The sequence below is a fragment of the Cebus imitator genome, unplaced genomic scaffold, assembly GCF_001604975.1.
Source record: "Cebus imitator isolate Cc_AM_T3 unplaced genomic scaffold, Cebus_imitator-1.0 Scaffold205, whole genome shotgun sequence".
Classification (NCBI taxonomy): domain Eukaryota; kingdom Metazoa; phylum Chordata; class Mammalia; order Primates; family Cebidae; genus Cebus; species Cebus imitator.
Window position 1 is genome coordinate 1,897,609 of NW_016107520.1, and position 18,780 is coordinate 1,916,388.

Here is an 18,780-nt window from a genome sequence, read left to right on the forward strand (position 1 = left end):
TATCAGGTGGGTGGGTCAGGCCTCCATCATGGAGTCAGGGGAGGACATTGCTAAGAGGATAACAGTGGGAGTAAGGGTTGTAATGGCTGTGAGACAATATACATTAAAAAAAAAAATGTTACTTCACTGCATCTTCCAATTTTTCTATAATGGTTTATGTTGCATTATAATTATAAAAATGATGACAAGGCTGTTTCAAAGAGGTCCTTTGGAATGGTAAGTGGTATGCTGGCTGGAATCCAGCAGGGGCTGAACCACTTGATAGAATGATGGGTTGGGAGCTGGAGTGAGCTCTTATAGGGCAGAGAGAATCAGAATCAGAGTTGAAAGAAATATTTGGAAGTAAGAATTGACAAAATTGTGCTCAACACAAAATTAAGACATTAGATACTGTGAGCCCAAAATATATGGCACTGGTCTTAACAATTTAGAAACTTTATTTGACAAGGTTAAGGATGCACCCATGACATCTTCAGGAGGCCCTAACGACATGTGCCCAACATGGTCAGGGCACAGGCTGGTTTTAGACATTTTAGCGAGACATGAGACAACCATCAATATGTGTAAGATAAACGTTGGTTTGGTTTGGAAAAGCAGGAGAGGGGGATTCTAGGTCACAGGCAGACAAGAGACAAACAGTTGCATTTTTTGGAGTCTCTGATTAGCCTTTCACTGAATGCACAATTTACAGATATAGTCACTTATACCTTAGTCTGGCTTAGTGAAACAATAGGGCAAAGGAAGCAAGCTGACATATATTTGTCTCAGGTGAGCAGAGGGATGCTTTTGAGTTCCGTCTGCTCTTTGTCCACAAGGAATTTTCTTTTGGGCAAATGGTGAAGGAGGTATGCAGCTTTTTTTAAAAAAAATATTTGTAGCTACCATATTTAGGAATGGAATGGGAGGCAGTTTTGCCTGATGCAGTTTCCAGCTTGACTTTTCTCTTTGGCATAACAATTTAAGGATCCTGAGATTTATTTTCCTTTCACAACACTAACTTTGTTAAGTGCTACCAAGGGGACTTTATGCTATAAGCTGCCCAGGTCTGCTTTTGGGACAGAGCGTTACTGATTTTTCTTGAATTCTGTGTGATCCACCACCTCAAGGCATTAATCATTTTTTTATGCTATGAACATTCCAATGATAGTCTTTTAGTTACTTGAAAATGTATCATAAATTTTTGTTGACTGTAGTCACCCTGTTGCGCTATAATGTGCTATAATGTTGTTGCAAATGACAGGATCCCTTTCTTTTTTATGGCTAATGAGTACCCTATTCTGTACATATACTATATTTTCTTTATTCATTCATCTGATGTTGGACATTTAGATTGATTCTATATCTTGGCTATTGCGAATAGTGCTGCAATAAACATGGAATTGCAGATATCTCTTCAATATAGTGACTTCTTTTCTTTTGGGTATATACCTAGCAGTGAGATTGCTGAATCATATGGTAGTTCTATTTTTAATTTTTCAATGAGCCTCTAAACTGCTCTCCATAGTGGTTGTGCTGATTTAAATTCCCACAAACAGTGTACGAGTTTTCTTTTTCCACATTTGTTATATTGCCTGTCTTTTGGATGAAAGCCATCACATTGTAGTTTTGGTCTGCATTTCTCTGATAATCATTGATGTTGAGCAAACCTTTTATATGTCTGTTTGCCATTTGTACGTCTTTTCAAAAATGTCTATTCAGATCTTTTGCTTATTTTTAAATCATGTTATTAGATTTTTTTTCTTATAGAGTTGTTTCAGCTTTTAGGTATTCTGGTTATTAATCCCTGTCAGAAGAAGAATTTGCACATTTTTTTTCCATTCCATGGGTTATCTCTTCCCTTTGTTGATCATTTCCTTTGTTGTATAGAAGCCTTCTAACTTAATATAATCTCATTTGTCCATTTTTGCTTTGGTTGTCTGTGCTTTAGAGGTATTACACCAAAAAAAGAAATCTTTGCCCAGATCAACATCCTGGAGCGTTTCCCCAATGTTTTCTTTTAGTAGTTTATAGCTTGAGTCCTTAGAGTTAAGTATTTTTCTTTTCTTTTTCTTTCTTTTTTTTTTTTTTTTTTTTTTTTGAGATGGAGTTTTGCTCTTGTTGCCTAGGCTGGAGTGCAATAGTGCAGCCTTAGCTCACTGCAACCTCTGCCTCCTGGATTCAAGTGATTCTTTGCCTCAGCCTCCTGAGTAGCTGGGATTAAACTAGCTACTGCCACCTGCCACCAGGTAGCACTTGCCACCACATCCACCTAATTTTTTGTAATTTTAGTAGAGACGGGGTTTCACCATGTTGGTCAGGCTGGTCTCGAACTCCTGACCTCAGGTGATCCACCTGCCTCGGCTTCCCAAAGTGTTAGATTTAAGTCTTTAATACATTTTGTTTGTTTTTTGTATGATGAGATATAGAGGTCTAGTTTTATTTGTCTGTGTATAAATATCTAGGTTTTTTTTTTTTTTTGGCATCATTCATTGAAGAGATTGTCCTTATGTTCTTGGCACCCTTGTCAAAAATGAGTTCACTGCAGATGTATGAATTTACTACTGGGTTATCCATTCTGTTCTGTTGGTCTATGTGTCTGCTTTTATGCTAGTACCATACTGTTTTGGTTATTATAGGCTTGTAGTATAACTTGAAGTCAGGTAATGTGATTTTTCCAGTTTTGTTCTTTTTGCTCAGGTTGGTTTTGGCTATTCTGGGTCTTTTGTGGCTCCATATAAATTTTAGGATTATTTTTTCTCCTTCTGTGAAGGATGTGATTGGTATTTTGATAGAGATTGGGTTGAATCTGTAGATTGCTTTGGGTAGTATGGACATTTTAACAATATTGATTCTTCCAGTGCATGAACGTGGAATAGCTTTCCATTTTTAAAAATATCCTCTTTGATTAATTGCATCAATGCTTTATAGTTTTCGCTGTAGATATCTTTTACGTCTTTGTTTAACTTTACTCCTAAGTATTTTATTTTGATTGTGGGCATTACTTTCTTTATTTCTTTTTCAGATTATTCACTGTTTGTATATAGAAATGCTACTAATATATGTATGTTGATTTTGTATCCTGCAACTTTACTGAATTTGTTGATCAGTTCTAACGATTTTTTCAGTAGAGTCTTTAAGTTTTTCCAAATATAAGATTATATCATCTGCAAACTAGGATAATTTAACTTCTTCTTTTCCATTTTAACTGCCCTTTATTTCTTTATCTTTTCTGATTGCTGTAGCTAGAACTTCCAGTGCTATGTTGAATAACAGTGGTGAAAGTCAGTATCCTTGTCAAGTTAGAGAAAAGGTGTTCAGTTTTTCCCCATTCAGTGTGATACTAGCTTTGGGTCTGTCATATATGACTTTTATAGTGTTTGAGGTATGTTCCTTCTATACTCAGTTTTTTGAGGGTTTTTATCATGAAAGGACTTTGAATTTTATCGAATGCTTTTTCAGCATCAATTGAAATGATCATTTTTTTTCCCTTCATTCTGTTGATATGATGAATCACATTAAGTGATTTGCATATGTTGAACTATCCTTGCATTCCTGGTATAAATCCCCCTTGGTCATGATGAATGATCTATTTAATGTGTTATTGATTTTGATTTGCTAGTATTTTGTTGAGGATTTTTGCCTCAATGTTTATCAGAGATATTAGCCCATAGTTTCCTTTTTCCGATGTGTATCTGTCTAGTTTTGGTATAAAGGTAATACAGGGCTTGTATTCCCTTCTCTTCTATGTTTTTTAGAATTGTCTGAGTAGGATTGGTATTAGTTCTTTCAATGTTTGGTAAAATTCAGCATTGATGCCATTGGGTCCTAGGCTTTTCTTTGCTAGGAGACTTTTTATTACAACTTCAGTCTCATTACTTGTTATGGTCTGTTCAGGTTCATTTCTTCATGGATTGATCTTGGTGAGCTGTATCTGTTTAGGAACATACTGATTTCTTCTAGGTTTTCCAATTTATCGGCATATAGTTGTTCATAGATGTCTCTAAAGATTTTTTGAATTTCTGTAGCATCAGTTGTGATGTCTCTTTTTTAGCTCTGATTTTATTTATTTGGATTTTCTCTCTTTTGGCTAAAGGTTTGTCTATTTTGTTTATCTTTTCAAAAAACAAACTTTTCATTTCATTCATCTTTTATATTTTTAAATTTTAAATGTCATGCTGTAATCTTTATTATTTCTTTCTTCTATTAATTTTGGGTATAGTTTGCTCTTGATTTTCCAATTCTTTAAGATGCATCCTTAAATTGTTTATTTGAAGGCTTTCACTCTTTTGATGTGGCACTTATAGCTGTAAATTTTTCTCTTAGTATTTTCACTGTATCTCATAGGTTTTGATATGTTGTATTTTCATTATCATTTGTTTCAATAATTTTTTTGAATTTTCTTCTTAATTTCTTCATTGACCTGTTCAATCAGGAGCATATTGCTTATTTTCCATGCACTTGTGTAGTATACAGAGTTCTTCTTTTTATTGACTTATAGCTTTACTCCATTGTGGTCTAAAAAGATACTTCATATAATTTCAATATTTTGAATTTCTTAAGAGTTGTTTTATGGCCTAATGCATGGTTTATGCTTAAATATGGTCCATGTGCTGAGGAGAAAAATGCCTTTTTTACAGTCATTGGAAGAAAATTTCTACAAATATTATTAGGTTCATTTAATCTGTAGTTCAGATTAAGTTTAATGTTTCTTTGTTGATTTTCTGTCTGGATGATGTGTCGAATGCTGAAAGTGTTACATTTTCCATCTGTTATTTTATTGGGGTCTACCTCTCTCTTTACCTCTAATAATGTTTTCTTTATATGTCTGGGTGCTCCAATTTCGAGTGCCTATATGTTTATAATTGTTACATGTGCATATTGAATCAACCTTTTAAAAATTATATAATAACCTTTGTCTGTTTTCATGGTTTTTGTCTGGATATCTATTTTATCTGATGTAAGTATAGCTACTCCTTCTTTTTTCTTGGTTTCCACTTGCATGGAATATATTTTTCTATCCATTTATTTTCAGTCTATGTGTTTTTATAGGCAGTGTGTTTCTTGGAGGCAACAATGTTAAGTTCTCTCTTTTTATTCATTCAGTCACTCTGTTTTGATTAGAGAGTTTAGTCCATTTACATTCAATGTTATTATTTGTAAGGAAGGTCTTATTGCTGCCATTTTGTTATTTGTTTTCTGATTGTTTTGTGATCTTCTCTTTCTTCTTTTCTTCCTTTTAGTGAAAATGATTTTCTCTGGGTTGTATGTTTTAATTTCTCACAGTTTTTTTTAATCTGTCTGTTGTAGGTTTTGTGATTTGAGGTTACTACAAGGCTTGCGAGTAACATCTTATAAACCATGATTTTAAACTGATGACAACTTAACTTTGATTGCAAAAAGAAACAAACTAATAAGCAAAAAAGAACAGTAATAAAAATTCTACACTTTATCTCCCAGTCCACTAAGTTTTTGTTGCTTCTATTTATATCTATATTGTCTAAGCTCTTTTATTCTTTCTTCCGCTTGATCAATTCTTTTATTAAGAGACTCTGATGCATTCTTCAATATGTCAATTGCATTTTCAACTCCAGAATTTCTACTTTTTAATTTTTAATTCTTTCAATCTCTTCGCTAAATTTATCCGATGGGATTCTGAACTTCTTCTCCATGTTATCTTGAATTTCACTGGACTTCCTGAAAACAATTATTTTGAAGTCCCACTCCTCATGTTGGAACCTGTACCTACCAATGCTCTTCCAGATGCTATTACATCTAGTGTGACCTTGGAAAACTCCTGTGACTCCCTGGGCCTATAATGGGTGGAAGATCAAGAAAGGCCCTGATACTAGGGTCAGGGTTTCAAGGAAGAAAGATGTTCCCACCAACACATGACCACAATGCAGCTAATATTGAGCTATACTAGGAGCTATGATAATAGCTTTGGGACAGTGAGGACAAGGCACTGTGTTAGTAAATAATCTGACTTTCATTTTGTGGTCAACTAAGCTTTCACCAACAATTTTGTCACCTCTTTACCTTGGTGATCTTTCTCCAGGAATTGGAAAACTTCATTGCCAAGTTTGGGGACTCTGGTTTTGTCCTTGTGGCCTTGGGCTCCATGGTGAACACCTGTCAGAATCAGGAAATCTTCGAGGAGATGAACAATGCCTTTGCCCACCTACCCCAAGGGGTGATATGGAAGTGTCAGTGTTCTCATTTGCCCAAAGATGTCCACCTGACTGCAAATGTGAAAATTGTGGACTGGCTTCCTCAGAGTGACCTCCTGGGTAAGAGCTGCCCAGGTCTGCTCCTCTCCTTACACTGACCTGTCTTTGAGGCTCATCGGGGCTCTGACTTTTAGCTGGACATTTGTACCAACCTCAGAAGGAGCTATTGAAAGGTACAGGTGAGGCTCAGTGGACAGAAAAGTAGCAGCCAGCTAGAGTTCTTGGGAAACCAGCCTTTACTTCCATTGGGATCAGACGCCAAAACAGCCATCTTTCCGTCAATCTTTTCTATGCCAGGCCTGATGTCTGTAGCCCTATGTGATATTCCTGTCAAGTCTCTTTAACTCTACTCCATTTGGTCTTGGACAATGTCACCCAAACAAAATTCAAGACAACCTATCAACTCTGAATGTATATACTGGGGGTTGGGAGAGTTGCCACTCTCTTTAATGAGTTCGTGAGCACCACTTTGGCCACATGCACCCACAGAAGCACACATCCACACATAAATGTGGACACATCCTCTTAATTTACTAAGGGTCTGAGCAACTTCTATCATCACATCATTAATGCCAGTGATGTCTTTAGGATGTGTCAACATACCTGTGTGCCAAGCTTGGCAACTTCACAGTTGGTGATTTTGTCTACTGAGTTGTTTGGAACCAGAGAGCTCCCTTGCCCTCAACAGGTTTTCTCTGTGCCCAGTGCTACTGCTTAAAGGCACCACACTGCCATGGCCACTGACTAGAGCAGAAGTTCACAACCAAGATTATGGCTCAAAAGAATCTGGGCAATTTAAGTTGTAGATTCCTGGTCCTACTTCTGTAAATATAGTTTTTAAAATTCTGGGGCGGGGCACATGCCTTCCACTTCAAAGAAGAGACAAGGAGTGTGATGCACACTGCAGTTGAGTGACCCAGGTTGAGACGTGTTTGTCGTTATCAACAGCCTCTTTAGTTAGCTCTAAGTAATGCCAGCATGGAAAGACAGGAACTGTAAATACAGGGGCTGAAGGATCCAGTCTACTTTCAAGGGGCTTATTTTATAATTGAGGATACCATACAATCAATACAAGTTTTATAAGTGACACATGAGTTGTGATGTCAATGATTATGTCAGGAATACAAGAAAAGGGAAATTAGCTGTCAGTGGGTAAAAGAGGGCTCAACATAGACAAAGGAGGTAAAAACAGAGAGGGACACACAGAATAGAGGTGAGGGAAACAGAGAGGCACAGGGAGGACAGAGAGAATGAAGAATGGATGGACAGATAGAGATGTATGGCTTGCTCAACACTCTTCTCTATAGAATTCACTCAATTCTAAGCTTTAGCTGAGTTTCTGGCTGAGGAGAGATGTTTCCATAAGATAGCAATGCTTGGAATCCTGTATCTTGGAACTGTAACCTTGGATGTGTCCCAAGCACAGTCATTAGATGCAATGGCTCCACCACACCACTAGATCCCCTTGGCATTTTCTTATGCCCTTCATTTCTGTCTGATGTTTTGAAAGTTTCATCCTGAAATGCCCCACCCTCTTTCTTATTTACAACAGCTCACCCCAGCATCCGTCTATTTGTCACTCATGGTGGGCAGAATAGCATAATGGAGGCCATCCAGCATGGTGTGCCCATGGTGGGGATCCCTGTCTTTGGAGACCAGCCTGAAAACATGATCCGAGTAGAAGCCAAAAAGTTTGGTGTCTCTATTCCGTTAAAGAAGCTCAAGGCAGAGACACTGGCTCTGAAGATGAAACAAATCATGGAAGACAAGAGGTATGCAGCTCTCTGGGGTTGTGGTCATAATGATGAGTGAAGGCAAAAACATTAAGGGCACTATGGGAATCTTTTTGTTGTTGTTGTTTGGTTGGTTTTGTTTTACTTTAGATTAAAACTGTATTTTCTAGGACATGGAATGATATGTGTGTGATGCCAACAGCTGACCTGTGTCCTCTGAGAGTGAGAGCATTTAAGTTAGATGCTAAGAATCATTTCCTACCTTTTCATTTTGGGGAAATGTGAAGCCTGTGCCTGATATTCCCCAGGGTTAGGTTTGTCACCCCATTTAGAGATTGGCACAATCTAGATGCTCCATGTATACATATAGTAATTACATTTACAGAATTTTCCTAGGCTACATCATAAGACTACTTGTGGACTTAGTTACTTTTTTGTAGTTTAAGACTTAAAAAATTTTTTTTTGTTTTTTAAAGACAGAGTCTTGCTCTGTCACCCAGGCTGGAGTTCAGTGGCTTCGGCTCACTGCAACCTCTGCTTCCCGGGTTCAAGCGATTCTCCTGCCTCAGTCTCCTGAGTAGCTGGGATTACAGGCATGCGCCACCATGCCTGGTTAATTTTTGCATTTTTAGTAGAGATGGGGTTTCACCATGTTTGTCAGGCTGGTCTCAAACTCCTGACCTTGTGGTCCACCTGTCTCAGCCTCCCAAAGTGCTGAGATTACCGCGCCCTTCCGTAGTTTTAAGACTTTTAGCATTAAACATGGATCTTTGCACGTAGGTGTCATGATTAAATGTTTCAAGGGAACCCAGATAGATTATTGCAAAGCCAGGCCAACAAAATTTCCTTGAAACTCAGTCTTTAGTGCATCATATAGAATGGATCACACATTCTAACTCTTGCAAGGTCACATTAGTAATGCCCCTCTCTGTCTCTCCCAACAGGTACAAATCTGCAGCAGTGGCTGCCAGCATCATCCTGCGTTCCCACCCTCTCAGCCCCGCGCAGCGGCTAGTGGGCTGGATTGACCATGTTCTCCAAACAGGTGGGGCAGCACACCTCAAGCCCTATGTCTTCCAGCAGCCCTGGCATGAACAATACCTGCTCGATGTTTTTGCGTTTCTGCTGGGGCTCACTCTGGGCACTCTGTGGCTTTGTAGGGGGCTGCTGGGCATGGCTGTCTGGTGGCTGCGTGGGGCCAGAAAGGTGAAGGAGACATAAGGCCAGGTACAGCCTTGGCAGGTCTGTTTGGTGGGCGATGTCACCGTTTCTAGGGGGCTTCCCACTAGTTTTGGCAGTCCTGTTCTCCAGTCCTTCTAGTTAGCTCCTGTTTTCTTGAAGAACGGGAAAAACGGACAAAAATCATCATCTCCACTTGCTAATTTTGCTACAAATTTCTCCTCAGTAGCTCCTGCCTCTTAGCAGAATTCTTTCCAGTCCTCTTGTCCTCCTTTATTTGCCATCAGCGAGGGCTGTGCTGTGATTCTGTCTCTGAGTGACTTGGACCACTGACTCTCAGATTTCCAGCCTTAAAATTCACCTTCCTTCTCATGCGTCTCTGCCTCTCTGAATCACACCCTGGCCGTTCCAGCCTCCATGTCCAGATCTTCTCAGTCTCTTTCCATCACTCCTGCCCCTACCATCGGTCACAGAGTAACATCTGAGAAAGACACCTTGCATATTCTTTCAGTTTGTGTTTGCTTCTCCCGCATATTCTCGTCAATGCTCAGGAAGCCTGCGCTATGCTTGTGAGTTCAGGGCCAGACACACTTGCAGGCCTCCACACTGGGTCCCTGTGTCTGGTGCCCACAGAGAACTCCTTTGCTGATCAGGCATGGAGACCACAGGTTTCCAGATTTCCTGAAAAGTAAAATTTTACAGACTTATCTCTCCACAGCCTCACTAAATGATGGACCAAGAATTCTGTCATCTGGCTACTCAAGGCTATCAGGGAATGGGGCAGGTTTGTACACTGGCAACTGGCCAGGAGGAAGGCGGCTGGACGTGGGAGGAGGGTTAGTCAAGCTGTAGCATCTCAAGAATGGGAAAAGTGGCCAAAAATCCTCCAGAATGCTTGACCTGTCGAACCAGAATGTTTTTCTCTTTAGTCTTGGCCTATATACATGCACTTAAGCAGCAAGTAATCATGGGCATGCTGACAAAGAAACACTTCTGTTTCCTGGTTAGTCTCTGGCTGGTCTTGAGGAAGCACTCAGTTGTCTTCAATGACTTTCTAAGTGTGATGGGGACAGCGAGGTAGGCAGCCAGAGCAGATGATTTCAATCATGGAGCCCCAGATCCATGTACATGAGAAGGGGGAAGGCAGTTGTAGCTCTGGTTCCAAGGACAGCAAGACAGGACTGTGTGTTATCCCTTGAGGGACCATTGCCACCAACCAGTGGGCGCTGAACCTTAAGTCATATAAGAAGGATAAAAGACGAGTCACTGAAGAGGGAAAGGGAGTGAGAAAACAAAGCCGTCCAAGCCCCAACAGCTTTGTATTTCTCCAGCCCGGTGCAGATCCCTGAACCCCCGAGGCACTCCCTCCATCTTTGGAACACACCAGTAATTGATTGATAACAGGAAGCTATGAGGGACCCTGTGAGCAGCCAGTATAGCTCCTTTTTTTTCTGGAGGATGCCCATCCCAGAACTGGATCTGTTGGAGCTGGAAGGCCTGGGTCTGTCAGATACATCCACGTACAAGATCAAGGACAGCAGCGTTGACAAAATGATCGGGCAAGCAACTGGAGCAAAGCAGGAGAAAAACCCTGAAGGTGATGCCCTCCTTGAGTACAGCACCTTCAACTTCTGGAGAGCTCCCATTGCCAGCATCCACTCCTTCGAATCGGACTTGCTCTAAGGCTAAGACTTCTCTCTCCCACCACCTTGCCCTCATTGTCTTTCCTCTCAAGCCCCTTCCTTTCCACTCTTTTCCCATTTTAATCTTGTTCTCTATTGTGTTGGTAGTGCTGATGAATCTGCCAGAGTTGAGTTGTATGTATGTATTTATTTATCTATCAACTCCATTTCTCTCAAAAGCCCTCCAGTCATAAAGTAAATGATTCAAGCATGGGGTCCTGGGTCACAGGGATTCCTCCTTTTCCCCCCAAATATTAACTCCAGAAACTAGGCCTGATTGTGGATACCTGATAGTATAGTAGTGCAAAATGGAAGACTGATTTTTTAGTCCATTTTAATCAGCTTCAGAGATTGCTTACACCTTCCTAATTTCCTGCTCCAGGCCAGTAAACTCAAATATTTCTTCAAGGAGTGATGAAAACCTTGGAACTTTTAATTTGAGATTATCTGCTATGAAACAGTATTTCTAAAAGGCTAAGATGATAAGTCTCTTCCTTGTTTGATCCTGCTTTCTTGTAATATTTTTCCTCAGAGGAATCAAGGGGGTAGTTAGAAGTATAAAACCAGAGGAAATAATACATTATGGAAAATGAAAATAGGGAAAATAATTGAATCATTTTAGAAGTAGCTAATTTCTTTTCTCAAAAGAGTGTCCCTTCTTCAGGCCTACTCACTTTACAACCTTGCTCCTGTGGGTTGAAAATTCTAGCTAAAGAAAGATATCAAAGCTTAATATGCATTCTTGCTATTATGATAGTTTTTAAGGTTTCAATTCAATCTTCCGAACTGCATAAGTCCTTAGTATTTTAGCCTTACTCCTGCATTTGCAATATGTAATACTGATCAGTGGGCAAAGTTCTTCACCTGCACGGAGACACTGAAATAAACAATTACATCCTGACTCTACATCTTGTCCTCAATCCTTCCAAAATTATTGTTGCCGATTTGTGCTGCCATTTACTCATTTATTTAATAAAGACATTCAAATTGCCACCTCTCAAAAAAAGAAGGATAAAAGACATCCTATTTAGTGTTCTGTGAAAACATGATTTGCAAATTGACTCTTTTCAGTCAGTGTGGCTCTGAAGTTCTCAGTGCAAAGGATTTTGTACTAATGAGTAGGAGGTATGTATCCGCATCAAAATGTCCCCACCGGTATGTGAGAATGGAGACTTTAGGCTTACGACTGGGTGCTAGAATTAATCTTAGCATTCACGTTTACTGTTTCCTTGTGAAGCCTACCCACTCTGCGCTAATCTCCTCCCTTTTGACTAGCATTAAGGCTTAGAAAATATGTAGGTTGATATCGGGATGGAGGAAGGAGCACACCACTGGGACTTTCCCCTTCTGGGCCCTCCACAATCTGCATGTAATGAAATGCTGCATGTGTGATAAAGAAAAACAAGAAGAGCACATAAGACCTACAGAACCCATAGCTGCCCAAGAGATGAAACACCAGATTGTAGCAGAGCTATCTCCTGAACTCCTGTTGCCAGTTTTTATGGAGAGCTAATGAGTCTGTAAATATTGTGCTTGTGAAGCAGGCTTGCTGTGTGCTGGTTCCCAGTTTTTCTGAGTCTAGTGAGGCAGATCATTTCTATACATACAAGTTAGATGAAGAGGGCCTATTATTTACAGATTGGCAGCAGGGGACTGCAGAAGTCTAGGATTCATTGCCAGCTGACGCCCCAAGGCTCAGGGACTTCCCCAGGGTGGATGGCGTCTCATCTGCCTGTGCCTCATTTGCACCACAGCTGAAGCACATGGGGAAGCAGCCCACCCTGGTTTTATACTGCAGGAACAGCATGACATACTGGGCTACAGTATTGAAGGACCTCCTGTTTTGGGGGAACTGAAACAGAGCCCTGGCTGTTTTAGCCAGACCCTCCCTATATCCAGATGTTGCAGATCCAGTATACTCTCCATTATTCTTGTGACCTGCAAACCATAGCTACAATACTGTTCACCAGGGCCAAGTGGACTACTACTACAAGGAGGATGAGCAGGCCTGCCTGGGAAGTAACCTGGCCTGGGATCCCTGGGATCCATGGGATCTAGGTTAGAAGTTGCTAAAGGGCTCAGAGAAGATTCTTTCAGTGGCCCCACTGTTTGCAATCAGGTCTGCTCTACCTGTGTTTGAGCAATGCCTGAGCTGTTCATCCAGGTACAGCAGGAGGTATTGGCAGTTGCATACACTCTTCCCAGTTGGGCTAAAAGGCAGTCTAGAGCAACTGTGTTGTCTAAAATAATCTTCCCAGGAGAGTTCAAAGCTACCAAAGTGAAGGAAGCAGTAAAGGAAGCAATATCTGCTATGGTCAGGGACAGGTTTATGATTATTTCTTTAGGAGAGCTGACTCCTATGCATGCTATCGAAGATCTCATAAAGAACATAAACCTCGAGTCAGTTATTCTTTCTGATATAGCTCTAGGTGTCCTGGTGTACAGCTTTAGGCTGCTGGCCCAGTGATGTGTCTCATTCCCAGGAGTGGTTTATATGGGCACCCCCAGCACGCAGGACCCTACCATCCACTAGCTTCTCAGGCACAGACATTGCCCATCTCATTTATTTTTTGGTCACCCTCAGACTGCCCATAGAGAAATATGTAGCTCTCGGGTGTACATAGCATGCTTTCTCCCATTTTATTGTTCAGTGGCCTACTCATGGGTATGGAGGCACAGCCATTCACAGCTAAGTCATGTTGCATGAGCTCAGTTTCACCCTTACACTATTGTTTATAAAGTCCCTTTAGAAGGCCAGCATTGTTGCAGTCCTTGTGTTCATCATTGCCATTGGGACACTTATCTTTAATGTAATCAAATGAAAGTAGTGTGTTGGGCTGGGCGTGGTGGCTCACACCGGTAATCTCAGCACTGTGGGAGGCTGAGGCTGGTGGATCACTAGAGGTCAGGAGTTCAAAACCAGCCTGGTCAACAGGGCGAAAACCTGTCTCTACTAAAAATACAAAATTAGCCGGGCGTGGTGGTGCGGGTCTGTAATCCCAGCTACTTGGGAGGCTGAGGCACAAAAATCACTTGAACCTGGGAGGCAGAGGTTGCAGTGAGTAGAGATCATGCCACTGCACTCTAGCCCCTGGGCGACAGTAAGACTCCATCTCAAAACAAAAACAAAAACAAAAAAACACCAAAAAAAAAAAAAAAAAAAAAAAAAGAAAAAAGAAAACAAGAAAGTAGTGTGTCAAACTATTAGCCCACCACGGTTTTACTAATTGTGCTTATGACGTTTTGCCACCTTAGGCCAGTTAAGTTAAAATGGGGCACCTCTGGTTTCCTTTCATGAGGCAAGTGCCAGATCCTTACTTGGCAAGCCAGGGCTTGGTGCCTGTTGGTTTGCCCTATGGTGTTAGGAATGCTGGTGTCATTTGCCACTGGCAGGATGAGAGGACCACTGTGGTCTGCGACAGAATAAGATCCAGGATGGCCAGTCCAACACTTCATTTGTTGATCCATGGCATTAGTCCATTCCTGCATCACTATGAAGGAAAACCTCACACTGGGCAACTTACAAGGGAAAAATGTAATTGGCTCATGATTCTGCAGATTTTACAGGAAATATGGCATCAACATCTGCTTCTGGGGAAGCCTCAGGAAGCTTTCACTCAGGGTGGAAGTTGAAGTGGGAGCAGGCACTTCACGTGGCCAAAGCAGGAGCGAGAGGGTCGGCGGGAGGTGCCACACTTTACAACAACCAGATCTTGTGAGACCTCACTCACTACCGCGAGGCCAGCGCCAAGCCTTGAGGGATCCTCCCCCCAGACCCAAACACCTCCCATTGGGCTGTGCCTCCAACACTGGGGTTTACATTTCAACATAAGATTTGGTGGGGACACAGATCCAACCCCTATCACCCATGGTGACCACAGCTTGGGAGGACATAAAGAAGGCATTGTGCTTCCAGGCCTCTGCTGCCATGTGTTTGTGGAGAAAATAGAACAACAGGTTGGTGCCCCACTTCTACCCCTTCTGGAGTGTCTCGTGTTCCCTACCTATTGGATAGGAGTTGGGCTCAGTTGATACAGCACCCAGTCCAGAGTCTACTACCTCTTTGGAACCCACTGTCCTTTTTGCTTAACTCAGGCCTTTCAGCCTCTGTCTTCCAGTCCAGAAAGGGAGGAAACATCCTGTAAAAACTTGACGTGTCTGAAAACACCACTCGCCTGACTAGAAAGATCAGATGTCCCTGGAGCCAGTAGAGGAACCTGTGCACTGTGGTATTCCTTGGTCCCATGCATTACTCTATGAATTTCCATATATGGAAGTTAACAGGGGAAACCTAACCTCCAGGTTAGATTTCACGAGCCCTGTCTGGGGTACTATGGAGGCCCGAACCACAAGCCACCCCTGGGAAGTGCACTCTAAAGGGAGAAAGGGAGAAGAATGGTTGAGAATACAGTGATTGGGATTTCACAGGTGCAGCCTCATCAAGCAGCTGCCTGATCCACCTCCAGCCTCACCAAGCCCAGCATTCCCCAACATGCGCTCAGGGCTGTGCTTCCCTGGTACTGGAGCGCAGTGTTTAGTGTCCTTACTGCCTTAGTCAGATAAGGGTCCTATCCCACTAGCAGACCATTCCTTGGTCAGAGTGAAGTCCTGCAGTGTATGCAAAAAGATGATACAAATTCTTTTCATCGGTGGCCATGGTAGTTCCAGCATCCACACAAGTGACAGATATTTCCCCCTTTTAGGCAGCGAACTGGCTGTAGTCTTTGCTCTCCACATAGAGGTCCTTTAATAGTTCAGTCACTCAGTGGCCATTTTCCTGATCTGATAGTGAAGCTCTTAGGAAACAGAAATGATGGGTCAAAAAATATGTATTAAGATATGGTAGCAGGGGTGGCTGGCATGGCCATCGCCACTCTGTGAAGTTGGCCTATCCAGGCTGGCATGGATGCCTTCTCTCCTCCGGGTGGGTGGGGAGAGACCATCTATGTCCAGTATAAGTCAAGAGATGACCATTCACTGGCTGGCCATCTGTAAAGTATATCTGGGAAACTACAAGAGGCTTCAACTGCTTGTAGTTTCCCAGAGCCATCTGTAAATCAAGAAATGCCAAGTGGCCTTGGCATTCAGCCTGCAACAGTCCATTGTTAGTATTCATGCCCTGAAGGTCTTTTTGACCAGTCATATTGGGCTGTTACATTGCAATAGGATGTTTTGTATCAAACCCAGAATTAACAAAGCAATGTGCAATTCTGCACTCAGTATGCAGTTCGGCTTTTGTTGAATAACCCTCTGGGACTTGGGGAGCTTAGGTGACAGGCAGGAGTGGATATGTCCCATTGTTATGGCTCAAATTCTTGGCTGTGAGGGGCATAGCTTCTCAGGCAGCAGTGATGCTCTGTACCAGAGCAGCCAGCGTGCCAGTGCCTGTAATAATGCACTCAGGGGATAGGAACCACAGTCACTGGCACACAAAATGGCACAAAAACCCTCATCGAAAGCAGACAAGCACCTTCAGTCACTGTGTTCATCCTAAAACTTCCTGACATTGTCAGTTTCATTTTTCTCTCTTTCCTCCTTTTAGCTTGACAGCAGTATAGGACCACTGGTCTCTGGTGGGCACCTGGAGACCTTAACCTTACCTCTAATTGCACCATCCAGCTAGAAGTTTGAGTCTGCATTACCTCTTAGCAAACAACCACACTCACCATGCTGTGCGAGATTTCCCTGGGCTTTCTCCATATCTGCCCTTTGAAAAGGAGCTCTCCCTCTTGGTCAGGTCCCACATGTCATGTTGGTTCTCACTCAGAGACCGCAGGGATCATCTGAGACTCTTTTTCTTATTCCCTTTCAAGTGCCTCAGGTTACTGCTGAGCTCCCATTCCACCCTACCACATAGAAGATTCTTAAAATTGAGGGAAAAGCATCAGTGAAAATCCGAAGTGAAAAATGGGCAGGGAGCCAGGCTCCTTGCCACTGTGTCTCAGCTGGAGCAGCCACCAGAGCTTTGTGGGTCCCTGAGTCCAAGGGAATGCCCACCTCACCAACTGCCATGTCCCAGAGCCTGCTGGAGTCTCTGGGGGCTCCCAGGGTCTCAGGCCTGGCTCGGTGCAGGCCTTCTCTTTTCTTTGCCACCGCAGGCTGGCATGGATGCCTTCTCTCCTCCAGGAGGGTGGGGAGAGACGCCTGGTGGTTGCCTCATTCCTTTGATGGGGGTGGGGAGTCAGGAAGGTGAGGGTCACTGGGAGCTCCCCAGGCTTCTCCCTGCCAACTTCTCCATAAAAAAGTTGTTGGGGTTAAGCAAGAGAAAATAACTAAACTCTGGTGGGTCTGTTCTATTCTATTGTGTTCTGTTTTAGGGTGTGTAAGGGTGGAAGAGGTGCGATCTTGCTATGGTGTGACTCTGATGAGGAAGCAGCCTACCAGACCTCATTTCAAAATCTTGCTGGATTTTGCTTCCTCAGGCCCGATGCTGAACTCTGCTGGGCCTTACAAGTGAGATGAAGTAGACATTTGGATGGTCCAATCAAATCTGCTTTCCACAGCTTCCAAGCTCACGGAGGACAGAGACCATCTGTTTTCTGGACACTCTGCTTATCTAACTGCAATTGTACTCTTGTTTGAGGATTCTCAACACTAGCATTATTCAAATACCCCAATAGACTAACAAATGAGAAGAAATTTGAAAAAAAAAGGCAAAATCTAAGAGCATAAAATCTACACACACGCATGTCTCCTGTGCACACACACATCACATAAGTGACCCTTAAACACGTGAAACGATGCTTGCCTTTGCTCACTTTGAGAGGAAGGCAAGTTAAAACTACATTGGGATACTGTTTTTCATCAGATTGGCAAAAATTACAAAGATTTAGTAACCCTCTGTGATGAGGCTGCGAGGATACAGGCTCTGTCAGCATTGCTGGTGGGGAAACAAAATGATAAAACCTTATGGAGGAGAACTTGGCAATGTTTAACAAAACTACACAACACATGCATTTATCTTTTGACTCAGGATTCTCACATCTAGGAATTTTTCTTGAAGATATACCTTCAACAAGATCCAAATACGTCTGCTTATTGCAGCATTATTTACCATACATTGAAAAATATGAGGAACAACTGAAATGCCCACACATAGAAGGTTAGTTGAAGAAACCATGGTGCAACCACACAATTGAATTCTATACAGCCATGTAAAAGAATTAGAAAGATTTCTACAGAGTGAGGTGTTGTGGGCTCTAGGAGTGGTTTATCCTGTGAAAGAATATATAATATCTTCTGTGTATCTGCTTATTTTTGCAAAAGGAAATAAGGAAGGATAAATTAGAAAAGAATGAGACTGGTTATCTCCAGGGGCTGGGTGGAAACAGAGAAGGGATTGGGGAGGAAGTGACATTTCCTTTCTAGATAGGTTTGACATCCATAATTATGTTATTATTTTACATAGTTTTAAGCTTAAATGAACAAGAATGGAGACTAAATGGAATAAAAATAAAAATAAATTGGCTATATTTAAAAAAATAATATAATCTTACTTAAAAAGAAGATAAGTAATATATGTAGATTTTGAGTCTATCTATCTATCTATCTATCTATCTATCTATCTATCTATCTTTCCCCAGTCTAAAGACAAAAACAACTACAAATAAATCTTGAAGCCTAACCAGTGTTGTAGTGTTGTTTAAATCAGGATAAAATATGCCTTACATAGAATTTACTACTTCAATCATTGAAAAGTGCACAATTCAGTGGCATTGCATAGAGTCTTATTGATTACAGCCATCACTACTATCTATCTTCGGAACTGTTTCATCATCCCAAATGGAAGCTCTTTACCTATTAAACAATAACTCCCCTTACTTCTTCCCCCTAGCCCCTGGTAGTCTGCATTCTACATTCTACTTTCTGTCTCTATGAATTGACTATTCTCCATACCTCATTAAATAGAAGTAGGTTTGGTTCTACCAGTGGCATGAGTTAGAAAATTTGGCACTGTGTTCTGATTATAGGATTGAGCAA

The 18,780-nt window shown here is 41.7% G+C and overlaps 2 protein-coding genes across 3 annotated transcripts in view; both read left to right on the plus strand.

The window, feature by feature from the left end:
- The window catches only part of UGT3A2 (UDP glycosyltransferase family 3 member A2), a 30,508-nt gene extending 13,081 nt beyond the window's left edge, over positions 1 to 17,427 (plus strand). The window contains exons 5-8 of one of the 2 annotated variants that reach the window (XM_017548262.2): positions 6,035 to 6,266; positions 7,759 to 7,978; positions 8,884 to 9,166; positions 17,118 to 17,427. In XM_017548262.2, the coding sequence (XP_017403751.1) occupies positions 6,035 to 6,266; positions 7,759 to 7,978; positions 8,884 to 9,160 (729 nt within the window). In that variant the 3' untranslated portion in view covers positions 9,161 to 9,166; positions 17,118 to 17,427. Of the gene's footprint in view, positions 1 to 6,034; positions 6,267 to 7,758; positions 7,979 to 8,883; positions 9,842 to 17,117 lie in introns of those variants that run through there. The other variant, XM_037745610.1, reaches the window with a different exon arrangement.
- On the plus strand, positions 10,386 to 11,787 carry LOC108317633 (protein AF1q-like). The gene has a single exon (XM_017548263.2). It carries the CDS (start codon positions 10,529 to 10,531, stop codon positions 10,799 to 10,801), a length of 273 nt encoding a protein of 90 aa, XP_017403752.1. The 5' UTR covers positions 10,386 to 10,528; the 3' UTR covers positions 10,802 to 11,787.
- Positions 17,428 to 18,780: the final 1,353 nt, after the last annotated feature.

Coding starts and splice junctions, on each gene's coding strand:
- LOC108317633 (XM_017548263.2), top strand. CDS start 10,529: ATGAGGGACCCTGTGAGCAGCCAGTATAGCTCCTTTTTTTTCTGGAGG.